The sequence below is a fragment of the Zalophus californianus genome, chromosome 7 (assembly GCF_009762305.2).
Source record: "Zalophus californianus isolate mZalCal1 chromosome 7, mZalCal1.pri.v2, whole genome shotgun sequence".
Taxonomy (NCBI): Eukaryota; Metazoa; Chordata; class Mammalia; order Carnivora; family Otariidae; genus Zalophus; species Zalophus californianus.
Window position 1 is genome coordinate 135,384,219 of NC_045601.1, and position 13,850 is coordinate 135,398,068.

The 13,850-nt window shown below is 50.0% G+C and overlaps 1 protein-coding gene across 13 annotated transcripts in view; it reads right to left on the reverse strand.

The window, feature by feature from the left end:
- The window catches only part of ATXN1 (ataxin 1), a 397,428-nt gene that overhangs the window by 16,441 nt on the left and 367,137 nt on the right, over positions 1-13,850 (reverse strand). For all 13 annotated transcript variants that reach the window (XM_027603224.2, XM_027603222.2, XM_027603221.2 and 10 more), the window contains one exon: positions 575-2,633. In XM_027603224.2, the coding sequence (XP_027459025.1) occupies positions 575-2,473 (1,899 nt within the window). In that variant the 5' untranslated portion in view covers positions 2,474-2,633. The remainder of the gene's footprint in view (positions 1-574; positions 2,634-13,850) is intronic.

Below are 13,850 nucleotides of genomic sequence, written 5' to 3' on the forward strand. Positions count from 1 at the left end.
AGTAGAACAAGCTACCTTTTCAAAGGCAGCCCGTGTCCTCATCTGTTGGCCTCACCACACCTAAATGATAATAGCACCTACATTTTTAAAACACAGATGCTGGAATGGGATGTGGCCATCTAATGTCCCCGCCCTGACCAGCACTGTCTTTTTCCTGACAGGGACAAAGAGCACAATGACCCCAAGAAGGGCCTTGAGCCCTGCAGTGTTTCTCAAGCAGGGTTCCTCATTTAAACCAAAGAACTAAAAAAAAAAAAAAAAAAAAAAAAAAAATCTTGAGTGGTGATTTTCGGAATCCTACAGAGGATGGTCCCTCACCAGCCCCCGTCTACAGGAGCATGGAAGTGAATTCATTACAAACAGCGGATGCCTTGGGGCATTGGGGCTCATCTCTCTCACGGAACCTGGTCAGGAAAGAGGATAGGTCTACAGTCTGGGTATACATGAAAACCCTGAATTCTGCCCACAGCACATTCGGGTCTGCCTCTTGGAAGACACTCATCTTGCCAGGAGAACGATGATGGGGGCATGGTGGGCGCCCCTACCTGTGCCAGTGAGGGCGGGTGAACATTACCTGTGCTCGGTGCTCCCCAACCGCAAACTGGATCACGGCCACGCCGGGGTGGTGGCTGTCCTCGATCCTCTCCACCGTGCTGGAGTCAATCTTCAGGTCACTGCTGATCTCCGCACTCTGAATGAAGTCTTCCGTCTTTAGGTCCTCCACCTTCTTCAGCTCCCCATTGGCCAACTGGATGATGGAGCCTTTCATGAAGTAGGGGGGCAGCGTGGGCGGCGCGGAGGCAGGGGACGCCACCGACTGCACCACAGGCAGGTGGATCTGGGCCTGCACCATAGCGGGGTAGGCGGCCTGCGTGACCAGGGCCTCGGGGCTGAAGTTCTCGCTCTTGGGAAGGGCGGTGGTGACGAAGGTGTGAGGCATGGCCGCGAACTGGGGCGACGAGGTGGCTATCGTGGGGGCTGCTCCTGACCCCTCCACATCGGCGCTGCCCACCGGGATGAGCAGGGGCTGCGTGCCGGGGATCACCAGGTGCTGGGGCAGGCTGCCGGCGTAAGTGATCGCTTGCTGCTGGCTACTCAGGTAGCCGATGACCGGCGCCTGCGTCCCCGCATAGAAGGCGGTGGCTGGCAGTCCCACCGGGAGAGGCTCCGAGGCGCTGTGTGGGGTCTGGATGACCGTGTGGGGGGACAGCGTGGCGACGGTAGCGGCCTTCACGCCCTCGGGGCCCAGAGCCTGTTGGGGTGACAGCGCGTAGGACCGGTGCCCAGGCTTCCCTAGGTGCAGGCCGCTTTTGTCGTTGAGGGTGGAGGGGGAGGCCTCCCGGTGCGTGACCTGCTGCACCTCCAGGTCCGCGGCGGGGGTGTTGCTGGTGGGCAGGACCATCACAGAGGCCCGGACCCCCGAGGAGTCCCGGCCGCCGTAGTCGGCGGCGCTGGGGTGGACCACCACGTGCCTGGACTCGTACGGGTGAGGAAGGGACTTGCTGGCCTTCACCAAGCCGAGGTCGGCCGAGCTCGGGGGGGCCCCATACCTCCGGCCCTTCTCCACCTCCCCGTTCAGGAGCTCCTTGGCCTGCATGGCCTGCTGCAGCCTGCCACTCTCGGCTTTCTTGGCGGCCTCGCGCGGCACAAAGTGGCTGCCGGAGTCGGTGTATTGCACTACGACCTGGGGGGAGGGCCCCAGCGTGAGCGTGTGTGGGATCATCGTCTGGTGCGGGTGGAGGTGGACGGGGATGGCCGGAGGAGAGGCCGTGCGCCCGGCGCTCTGCGGAGAGCTGGAGATGTGGACGTACTGGTTCTGCTGCGCGGGTGGGGGGGACCCCGGCGTGATGAGCCCCGGCGTCCTACCCAGGTGCTGTGGCTGCTGCTCAGCCTTGTGTCCTGAGGCTTGGCTCAGACTGCCCATGTTGGCCAGCAGAGTGGAATAGGCCTCCAGCTGGGAGCGCTGGGATGGAGTGGTGGCCCCCGCGGCAGAGGCCACGGCACTGGTGACGGGGCTGGCCGTCGGGGAGATCAGCTGTGAAGGGATGAACCCGGCGTAGGGCCCGCTGTACTGGGAGGACCCGATGAACTGGAAGGTGTGTGGCAGGTGAGCGTACTGCACGGGGGACACTGGCGTCCCTGACTGCGGGGGAGGGTACGCCGCGGGCAGCGTGCTGGTTGCCGGGACGGACCTGGGCGCGCTGGGCGGGGAGTAGTCCAGCCCCGTGGACAGCGCTTTGTGTAAACCTATTCCCTGTTGTAAACCGAGCTCCCCCGAAGTCCCCGCCGGGCCGTGCCTGCCGCCCCCGTGGGCGCGGCCCCCGGGGTTGCCCGGGAGCCATGCCCCAGCCTCCGCCCGGTGGTTGTTGCTCGGCAGCCCGGCGGCCTTCTCTTCAGAAGGCCGGCTGGTGGCGGGGATCTCGCGCTTCTTGGGAGGCAGGCATTCGTTGCTCCGCTCTTGGTTGGATTTCATTTTTCGCCGTCCCCCCTCCACGGTGACTGTTTCACTGTCTGGCTGGCTCTGGGTTTAGTCTGATACATGGAAAGTCACATTTGATTTCTGTAGGGGATCCAGGCTCTTCATGAGGAATCATCTCCTCGTGGGTTCGATCCACCGGCCGCAGCTCTGGAAGCTGGGAAAAAGGAAGAGGGCGGGGGACAAGGGGAAGAGCGAGGGAGGAAGAAGGGCAGGAGGAAAAGGAAATCAAGATATCAGACTGAGACTAGCCTCTGGCTTCACCGTGAATTCCCAAAACCTGATGAGGGCCCGTGTGAAAGCGCATAAAACACTGGCCGTGCTGGACAGCAGGTCAGAAAGATGAGGAACATACTGGGCGAGTCAAAACCTTAAAGCAGATGACTTCTTTTAATTTTTTAATTTTTTTTTAAAGTAGGCTCCATGCGCGGCGTGGAGCCCAACACCGGGTTTGAACTCATGACCCTGAGATCAAGACCTGAGCTAAGATCAAGAGTCAGATGCTGAACTGACCCAGCCAGCCAGGCGCCCCACAGCAGATGTCTTTTTATGGCATTAACAACTCCCCTAAGACCGTCTGCATCTCCTAAGATCGGTTTCTCAATACTCTCTCTCCTTTATTTCTTTTCTTCTTAGAGGGTAGATGGTTTATTTCTCAAATTTCCTTTTCAGAAACGCCGGTCCCTTCCTCACCTCTTCGTTCCCCTGCTGGAAAATCAAATGAAGCCCACAGGGAGGGTGACACTGGGGAGAATCAGCCTCAGATGCAGGTGCTGGGAAGGAGCAGGTGAGGAGTGGGGGTCCCGAGCGGTCTTCGGGCATAAGGTCTGAAGCCTCGTCTACTGGAGCTGCTACTCAAAGTTTCTGCCTGACTCTGGGTTCATACTTGATCCACAACCATTCCCTCTTCCCTAACACACACACACACACACACACACACACACACACATACACACACACACACACACACAGTACACATGCCAACTCAGCAGAGGCAGCCAAAAATAATCTTGTGCTCTACAAGTTTCCAAAGAATTCCCAGTACAGCTACTCATATGGTAACAGAAAGCCAAAAGAAATCTGTGAGACAGTTAAAAACTGAATATGGTTATGCTTAAAAACAAGAATAAGAATGCGCTAATAGGGTGGATGCACTGAAGGTTTTTTCACATGCTCCCTTCATTCCTTTCTTTCTTTCTTTCCAGGTAGTCTCTGAGTTTTCTCTTCACACCGCCCGCCTCCCTTTCTCCTTGGAAAGGGCCAACCCACCATTAACCCTAGAGATGCAAGCTCTTTCAGATCAATCAGACCCGTGTGCTTAGCCCTGGATCTATAAATAGTGGGCTGGGAGCCAAGTGTTATGGGCACACAGCTCAGTCTCTCAGTGACCAGTGAGCCCCAAGTCACCATGACTGTGTGTGCACATGGATGCCCACTGGCAACAGACCGAACATCAATGGCACCAACAGGTACTCACACAAGCAGCAGGTGTGAGTGCCCCCTCCAAGCGGCAGCTTCAGACAGGAGCAGTGCTATGTGCTGGGATCCTGGGAAGCTGCAGCATGGGCCTTGGGCTTTGGGAATTCCAGGCCCCAGGGGGTTTTGGCATCTCTACTACCCAGACCCTCTTTTGTTACAATCCGATTTTAAAGCAAACACAACAAGGCAGCTGCCTTCAGCACCCGATCCTGGCCAATGCCCAAGGAGTGGCGACATCCCTACTGTAACACGGCCTCTTTCCTCTCCTCTGCCTGCACCAGCTTCTCCCCCATCTCTGTCATCTGTGTAGCTACACTCCCCCACCCTCATCTGTAACTTTTGTTTTGGTCCATGATTTAGTGGTCCTTGTTGCTCTTGCTTCAGCATCATCACGGAACAGCAACACAAAAGGGCAGATGACACAAAAGGAAGTCCCCATCCTTAATGGCTGTGATCCAGGTATGTATGAGGTAGAAGTATATAGATTCGGTGTCTCAATGTCAAAGGTCATTTCAATAACAACAGGATTTGTCATGTGACAAGAGAGGCACTTTAAAGACTGGGATGGAGGGGCACCTGGGTGGCTCAGTCAGTTAAGTGTCTGCCTTCAGCTTAGGTCACGGTCTCAGGGTCCTGGGATCGAGTCCTGCATCGGGCTCCTTGCTCAGCATGAAGTCTGCTTCTCCCTCTCCCTCTGCCTCCTCCCCACCACCTGTGCTCTCTCTCTCTCTCTCCATCTCTGTCTCAAATAAGTAAGTAAAATCTTAAAAAAAAAAAAAAAGGCTGGTATGGAAACGAGGACGTTAATGCTGGAGAAATATCGGTGCTGAAAGAGTAATGTCAATGATTTGCCCTCCTGACCTAGGGTCTATGGAAGTCCAAAGTAACTGTGTTCTGTGTAGCCTTCTTTTATAAATAGTGCAGCACATAATTTACACACAGTATTTGCAAATCAATCAGGATGACAGTGCTATTTCTCTCTCTCTTTTTTTTTTGTATAGTGGAAAGTACTATTTTTTAAAAGACTTATTTATTTTAGAGAGAGAGGGAGCTCACGCGGGCATGAGCGGGGTGAGGGGCAGAGGAGAGGGAGAGAGAGAATCCTCAAGCAGACTCCCCACTGAGCGAGGAGCCTGCGCGGGGGCTCGATCTGACCACCCTGAGATCCTGACCTGAGCCGAAATCAAGAGTTGGAGGCTTAACCAACTGAGCCACCCAGGCGCCACAGTGCTATTTTCAAAACAATGACAGAACAAAATTAAACTGCAAAATTATAAAAAATCAGTGGCCCCTTCTGGCTGCTTAAAAAGTATTGACAATGATCTTTTGTCTTTAGATTTCAAGAGTCACTTAAGAAACAATTGTATAAGCTCCCACATTCCCAGGCCAACTAGCAAAGGAAAGTCATTTAGGACATCTGCTCAAAGCAAAGTGTTCCCTGCGCCCCCTGCTGGTTCCACAGCAGCACTGCTCCAATAAAACCCCAGAGGATTTCATTAGGGATGTTCATGCAAGAGTGATATGTCAGAATCCAAAATGAGAATATTTGCATATAGTAGGCCCAGCCAGTATGGGAATAGGTTAATTAGCCCAAGGCAGCTCGAGGGAAGAAAAAGCAGCAGCATAAAAGTCCTTTCAAAGCCAAGCAAAATGTCAAACACATTCAGAAGAGGGCCATTAGCAATGCAAATGTAAAATTGCTTGTACAACCAAATGCACAATATACAAAACTAGAAAACCCTTCTGAAGGTACTTTTTAAAGAACCCAGCTTTAGCAAATCCGAAAAGGAATGCTGACTTGGTTCTCAGTAGTGCCTTAGTTTATAGTGTTCATTTGAGAGACGCTGGCTTAGCTGGTCCTCAAGGTCTCTGTAGAGACTCCAGGGCTGGTCTTCTGCTAATGGACCACTAAGACATGCTGGCCTTAATGCACAGATTCAAATTTATTCTTCTGAAAAGCATTCCATTGATGAACGTCTTTTCCAGATAATACTAATGATAAATCCAGGATCCAGAGATTAACACAGGAGCTGGAAAACCTAGGGCCAGACTGATAAAAATTTTAATCTATCTTCCTGCTACATTTAGCAGGACCATGTCTCCTATTTACCAGTGCAGCTTGGAGGAGAGAGGGGCTTTCTAATTCTGGGGCATGCGTCCCTTCTCTGTGTTCACCAGCTCTGTACTATCTGAATCTCCCATCAGGGATAAGCACTGAGGGGAGGGATTGAGTCGCTGTATTTTCAGAGAACCACCAGAGGGCGCCACAGTTTGCCACCACGTCCCTTGAAGGCTGTTCGATTATTCACGGCATTGAAAGAATGGAGAGGTATACTTTGAAGGTTTAAGAGCACTGAAGGGAAAAAAGGAAGGGAGAGAGAAATAGATACAAAAAAAAAAAAAAAAAAGGAGAGTAGGATTTTTGCTTTTAGGGTCTCTTTCTAGCTGCAAATGGCCTTAGTGTCCCTAATAACCTTCTTGAGCTGAAACACACTAGTGGTTCACCTGGGCCCCTGGGGAGCTCACTTCTGGATGAACAACAGAAAGAGTTCTTCCAAACATGGGGCCACACACTATTTTATAAATGCTAAGTTACCAGAGAACCACACGTGCAGATCCCATTGTACAAACGTTATTATTAAGAAAGATACTGGATGAGTCAACGCAAACTTAGGTATGGTTTGCCTGAGAACCTCTGTTCTGAATGCACTCACCTTAAGTGCATTCTTTATGTCTACATTTCTCTCTCCCTCAGTATTTTATAATTTAGCTCAGTGGCCTAAGGCCTTGCTCTCCAAAGTTCTGTCCTCGGACCAGCAACGCCAGTCACCAACCCCTTCCCCCCACCCCCAGCAGCTCTAGAAATGCAGGATCTCAGGCCCCACCCAGCCCTCCTGATTTAGAATCTGCATTTTAACAAGGTCTCCAGATGATTCATATGCACAGAAAGGTTTCAGAACCTCAGGTACGAGATTAAATCTTCTAATCATCAGCTCCTAAACAAATTAAACGTCTCTAGCCTCTCTTTCTGATGGAGTAGTTTCTGAGAAATAAAACTGGGTGCTGTATATGCAAACACAGAGTGGATGGAGCCTCGGAGATAAGCAGCTAATATTTAGGGAATATTCAGGGGTTTATTTTGGGGTCACTTAGGCTCAATATCGTTCTAAGTAACGAATATTCCTTTTCTTCTGGTTCTTTGTGTCTCCAAAAAATATAGGGAAACATACTTTAAAAAAAGCTGTTATCAATTTTATACATGACTCAGTCATCTCCATGAAGAAAAACAAAATTTAACAAAAGAAGCCCCACACTTCCATCTCTGCTTTAATTCAAAAAAATTTCCCCCATTACCATGGATTTACGCTCTTTCAGAAATGATAGGAAAATGAGATGCCTCTGAGCCTGCAGATGTGAGAATGGGTCCCCACTGACTCTGAGTCTTGTAAATAACAACGAACTGCTTTGAGTGGGAGTCACTCCTTAGAACTTGATACATACAGTCCTAAAAATGCACCCCAAGGTCATGGCAGTAAACGGGGTTGCTCTGCCTAGCACAGCCCATGGTGTGAGTTTCTCAGTTTGAGTGGATCCCACAGAAGCACGGTTTCAGTGTTAAAGAGGGAGAGATGCAGATTGCTGAGCTTGGGTCAGTTCTGGAAAAACTGTATGAGCATTTAGGAAACAGAATATCTGGCCCCGATAGGCAAGGTCACCAGGGCATGGCCAGGATTCTCTAAGTCCGGAACGTGCCAATCTTCCTTTCTGTTTTGTTTTGTTTTTGTTTTTGTTTTTAAAGATTTTACTTATTTATTTGAGAGAGAGAGAGAATGAGAGATAGAGAGCACGAGAGGGAAGAGGGTCAGAGGGAGAAGCAGACTCCCCGCTGAGCAGGGAGCCTGATGCAGGACTCGATCCCGGGACTCCAGAATCATGACCTGAGCCGAAGGCAGTCGCTTAACCAACTGAGCCACCCAGGCGCCCCTTCCTTTCTGTTTTATACTGCTGCTAAACTAGAAGGTCGGTGTTGTGCCCTGCAGAAGGGACTGCATTTAGGTTAAATATGAAAAGTAGACCTAACCCCACCATCCGTGGGACTCCCAAGATGGAGAAAGGTGGGCTGGATGATGGCACAATCAGATACCTTCACAGTTGATTGGACAAGCATGCCCCAAGGGACGTGGATCACACATTCACATTCATCAACTACTTACTTCATTTCTAGTACTTACTGTGGCCCTTAACTCTTCAGGGTCCGCGTGGGGCAAATGGTATGCCAGAACTCTATTTTTAGTTCTATTTTGCTCAACATTTTATTAGCGTTTCTGTTGTCATGTTTAGAGGTAAGAGAAAGCTGGAAGAGAAGCTCTATCTATTATTGCCATTAATATTCAAATACAGGGATCCTCCACTTTTTGGAAGTTTGTGTTACACACTTTGCTTTTGCTAAGACGTACATGAGCACCTGCTTTTGCAAGCCAAAAGAAATCCAAAGAGGATTTTGCTTTTACAAAAAAGGCTACAAAGCAAAGGTAGCTAGCGTTCAGCATCTGTTTTTCGGGAAGGGGATGGAGAGGCAGCGTGCACACTGAGCAGTGAGAGTGGCGCCACCAAGCGCCTGTCTTGGGAACTACACCCAGCATCTCTGCGTCAAGCCGCCAGAGTTTGAACTGTGTCTTGCAGCATCTGGGCTTTATCTGGATTTATTTTGTGCATCTGTTAGCAAGATGTGTCCTGAGGTATCAGGAAAGCCTAAGAGAGGTTATTTTGGGGGCCTGGGAACGCTAAAACCTTCTCCATATAAATGAATGATAATTGCACCTTCACTTAATGTCATTTTGGCATACAAGAGTTTTCATAGGAATGCTCTACTTTCAGATAGTGGGGAGAACCCATATATCCTCAGAAGCTGGAAGTGATGGCACAAAACCAAGAAAATTAAGATTCGGGAGAATAAATGTAAATGCCTGCCCTCGGTTTCAATAGCTCAATGCATTTAATAGCAGGGGCTGGAGAGATCTGGCTTAAGACCGGTTCTAATGAAGGAGCCCAGGAATATTTTGTTTGACCATACATTTACTAGGAGCCAACAGTTTGGTATGGGGCCTGAAAGACTGGAGTAATTACAAGCTTCACTTGTAGAAGCGCAATGTTCAGAATAAAGGGATAAATACTGCAACATCATATGTTGGTAAAGCCACAGTCCAAGGGGTGGGTCCGGGGTGGAACGATGGGGTTAGCGAGAGGTCTGGACACAGGCAGGCAAGTAACAGAAGAGCCAATGGAGAATGTATGGCCTGGGGAAGTACAGGAGAAGCCGGACTGTAGGTGTAATGCTCAGGTCTATAAAGGGCTGTCCCTGGAAGGCAGGAAAACAGAACTGAGCCCCCTATTACATGAGTATGTACAGTAAAAATCAGAAAGTAATCAGAACTGTTAAGAATGGGCTGGGTTGCCTAATGAGGTAGGGATCTCTGCGTCACCCCAACCACTGAGACCGAGTTTGGAGACTCTTGTTGATGGTCCCAGATAGGTGGCACAGACCCCCTAGTCCTGCCCAGGTGCTCAGGCCACCTACTTTTATATTTTTTTCATCACAAAGATTTTGAGACTGTGATTTTATCTGTGTCAAGGGGCCTTGCTTTTTATAAGCCTTGCCTACTTTCCAGTTTTCTTTTTGCTGTGTCTTCAATGAAAACTGCTTCTTTGCTCTCTCTGCTCTGCCTAGCATTGAGCTTCACTGGACAGGTCTCTTGGTCCAAAATGAGGTGGCTTCTGAACGGGATGGAGGTTCCCACCCGGGTCTCGTTAGGCCAGAGACTTCTTGGGAGGTGAGTGCAACTATGGAGAAGAAGCTGATATCCTCACCCCAACACACACAGACCCCCCCCCTTCTCTCCTCTGCACCCTGGGACACGGATCTTGATCTTCACAGAAGTGCAATGAGCTCGAAGAGAAAAATCAAAGAATGACAGCTTGTCATGCACAGTCTACCCAAGTCCCTAAGGATACACAAATGTGTCCCTTAATTTGTATCACTAATCAGACAGGGTAAGGGACTGAACAATGGACCCCCAAAAGGTATGTCCATCTGGAACCGATGAGTGTGACTTTATTTGGAAAAAAAGGGAATGTAATTAAGGATCTCGGGTTTGAGATGATCCTGGATTATCCAGGTGAGCCCCAGATCCGATGACAAGTCTCCTTGTAAGAGAAAGGCAGAGAAAGATTTGAGATGCACAGGCAGAGACAGAAGAGTTTTATGGTTCAAAGCCAAGGAAAACCAGAAGCTACCCGAAGCTGGAGAGGTCAAGGACAGATCCTCCCTAAGAACCTCTGGAGGGACCCAGAGACACCCTGTCTCCAGACATGCGACCCCCAGAATTGTGAGATAAGTTTCTATGGTTTTATAAAACACCACATTTGTGGTAATTGATCATGATGGCCCTAGGAAATGAATACGAATGGCTTCCATTGATTGGTCATCTAATACATGCCAATAACTCAACTTCAACATCTTATTTACCCCTCCTAACACACTCTTGGGGTTTGTATTTTTACCTCCATGGGGACACAGGCCTCAGAGTCAGACGGGGAGCCAACCCTGGAAACCACTTTCTTGTTCTTTCCAACCATGATGCTGGGCAGACTGATGGACAGGGATGCACCATGGTGATGGCAGCCCAATGGCAAAGATCCCTTTGTTCCATGTGGGAAAGAGACAGGATGCACTGAGGTAAGAGGGGGAAAGATATGCAAGGAATTGGAGCCACTGCTAATCATGGACTGCGGCCAACATGGTATTCAGCGCCACGGGCTGGGGTGACTAAGGAGGAGAGAGCAGGATCTTGTCACCTCCCGGGTAAGTGAGCTGGGGGTCCCCAGCACAACCCAGCACCCAGCTCAATGCCACCCGCCCAATTCTGATCCGGGTCTTAGTAGAGCTGGGGCCCCCGAAAGGGCATCCTGTGTAGCTCAGACATGCAAGACCGTGGACACACTTGCTCCCCATCCAGCATCACAAAAAGCAAGTTAAAGGCCGCACCCAAGGTGCAGGTGCCCTCTGCCAAAGGCCATGATGCACACCACACAGCGTTTCCCTTTGAGGCAGGGACTGGCTGTGGGGACAGGGATCTGCCACCACCACCAGCAGCTGGGATTTTAGTAGGATGACGAAAAGGCAGAGAAAAAAGCCCTGCTCTTCAGAGTAGGAGCACCATGAATAATAGTTTTGTGGGGGCCCCGTTCATCTATAGATTTTTTTAAAAGATTTTATTTATTTATGAGAGAGAGAGAGAGAGAGTGTGTGTGTGTGCAAGGGGAGGTGGAGAGGGACAAGCAGACTGCGCTGAGTGTAGAGCCTGACGCGGGGCTCGATCCCACCACCCTGAGACCATGACCTGAGTCAAAACCAAGCGCTGGGTGCTCAACCGACTGAGCCACCCAGGCGCCCCTCACCTATACATTTTTGTGGCAACAAGTACTGTCACTAAACATAATACATGGTTAGAAGATACGAATCCACTCAGAAGAACACAGTCGCATCTGGGATCATTCTTCTGATTGAAAGCCTTAACGGAGATGTCCGAGGGGACTCCTCAAGATGCACGGATTCTCTGGCTGTTCTTCTTCGGCTCATTTCCTCCGCCCGGCAAGTAGTGGAACTGCCATGTCCCTTGTCCCTAAGCGGGGCTCTGCTCTTTGCTACTCCTGTAAGCCACACAGAAAGACATAGCCTTCACCAAGTTTGGGCGAAACTTGACTCAGATTCCTGGCTTCTGCCATTACAGTTCCTGGCCAACACAATGACCGTGAGATGGGGGCGGGGGGGGGGGTGTTCTGAGTGGGTTTTGCCCCCCTCCATGGAGACACAAGGAGGGCCGTCACACAGATGGGGTCCACCGCACGGGGACATGGCCTGCGTTTGTGTGTGCTGGAGGACAGGATGCGGGAAAGGGGGGGAGAAGCTGAGGCCCGCAGCTGGGCTGTGCTAGCTCACGTGGAATGTCACTGTAGCATCTGCAAAGCCAGTATTCCCTGGCAGCCTGCCCGCGCTGGGATTCCTGGAAAGGCTCAAGACGGAAAAATAATCACTTGGAGGGATAACCATCTGGACTGAAACCGGTCCCAAATGAATTGTCCAGCGGGGTTTGAGTTTTTAAGAAAAGCTGGAAATGCCTTTCTGTCAAGACCTTCCCTGTCTCGACACACAAGCTGCTTTCTAGTGTCCTGGGGGCCAGATGCGCGACACGGGGACACCCGAATCTCCGTGTATTCACTGGTCTGGCTGAAGACTGGGAAGAGCGGGTGCCACAGGCATGTTCCAGTGCCCTATACTGGGTGGTTCTCACCTTGCCCTAGAGCGAACTGTTCTGGGCAGCGGTGCTTGGCCCCCTTCATTGCCTCATCCCTGGGCCCCCCTGCCACAGGTGCAGAGCCCTGATTACAGTGACACAGAGTCAGGGCTGGGGGGACAAGAATCTGTCATTTTTTTGACTCTCAATTTAATGTTCTTAGCACTGCACGAGTATATCTCACCCCAGAATTCATTAAGCATTCCCATCCATTGGCATATCTGCAGTATCAGGATAAGAATTAATATTATTATACGAATACTGATAGGAAGGAATATTATACGTATAACATTGAATGAATAATATTGACTCATATGAATACTGATTGATACCATCAATGTTATTATTACTACTAATAAGAAAGAGGACAGAGCGTAAAAAGAATAAGCTCTGGGTGGGCAGGGTACAGGTTCTAAATCTGGCTTCGCCCCTAACTGCCTATGTAATATATTTTCTCCTTTAATGTAATTTTAATCTTAAATGACACACGCGCCCCGTTTAGGGAGGCGAGTGTTTCCACCATGTGTCACGTTGTAATGAATGTCTCTGCCAATTAACTGGGCCCATGCACAGCACCTTGCATAATGTACACACTCAATAAAATAGTAGCCATCGCAATTTTAATTCCGCAAATGCTTTCTTGTGAATTCCCGGTTTTCTCCTGCACCCACGTGCTGCTGATCCCTCCTGGTTCCATGCTAAAATCAATACAGTTACCTTCAAACTATCAATCCTTTCAAACACCTGGATTTTTCCCCCCTTACACCTGTGATTTACATAAAAGAGAAAGTCGCGGATATCTGAGAATTTATTTTCTTTCTTCAGTTGATCGATGGGATGATAACAGTTCCCAAAGCACAGGCCCTCATTCACACCAAAGAGCATGCAAGCCACTCAACATCCACGAGTAGAATAAACAGAAAGGGGGATGCCAAACTCAAGCTACAGGCATTTCCCGGTAAAGGGTAAGTGTTTGGGTCCCTTATTCCCCTCCGCTTGCTTTTCCACAATACTTCTTGGATGAGTAATTCCCAAAAGGCATTGTGGAGAAATGCAGAATCTTCTTTCCACATCCCACAGGAAGGCTGTCAGCTGTCTCCCTGCACACACTCTCCTCAGCTTTGCTACACACCACAAAGCAAAGCACCAGCAGTAGCTAGAGGAGGCTTAGATGCTACCAGCCACCAGGGGCTGGATCTCTGGGAGATCAGATGGTCCAAGTTTATGAACAGAGAATGTGAAAATCTCCATCAAGTTAGAAAAATGCCTTTCTGGCACTGAGGATTCTGAGGTGGGCGGATCTCAAAGCATTCACGGCCCTTGATGTGGCTGGATGAAAGGAAAGTGGGAGCCTCTGGATAATCCATCAACTAACGAGGCATTCCTCCAGGGTAGTAAATGTTGGTTTCCCTCCTCTGGTTGTTTTCCAGTCTCTAGGATGCTGTACCATTTTTCAGTCCTCTTGATTACAAAGGCCCTGAGAGCTCTGGGACCCAGCCTCCCCAAGGCAAAGCAGGTATCACAGAAGTCACGCTTTCCTG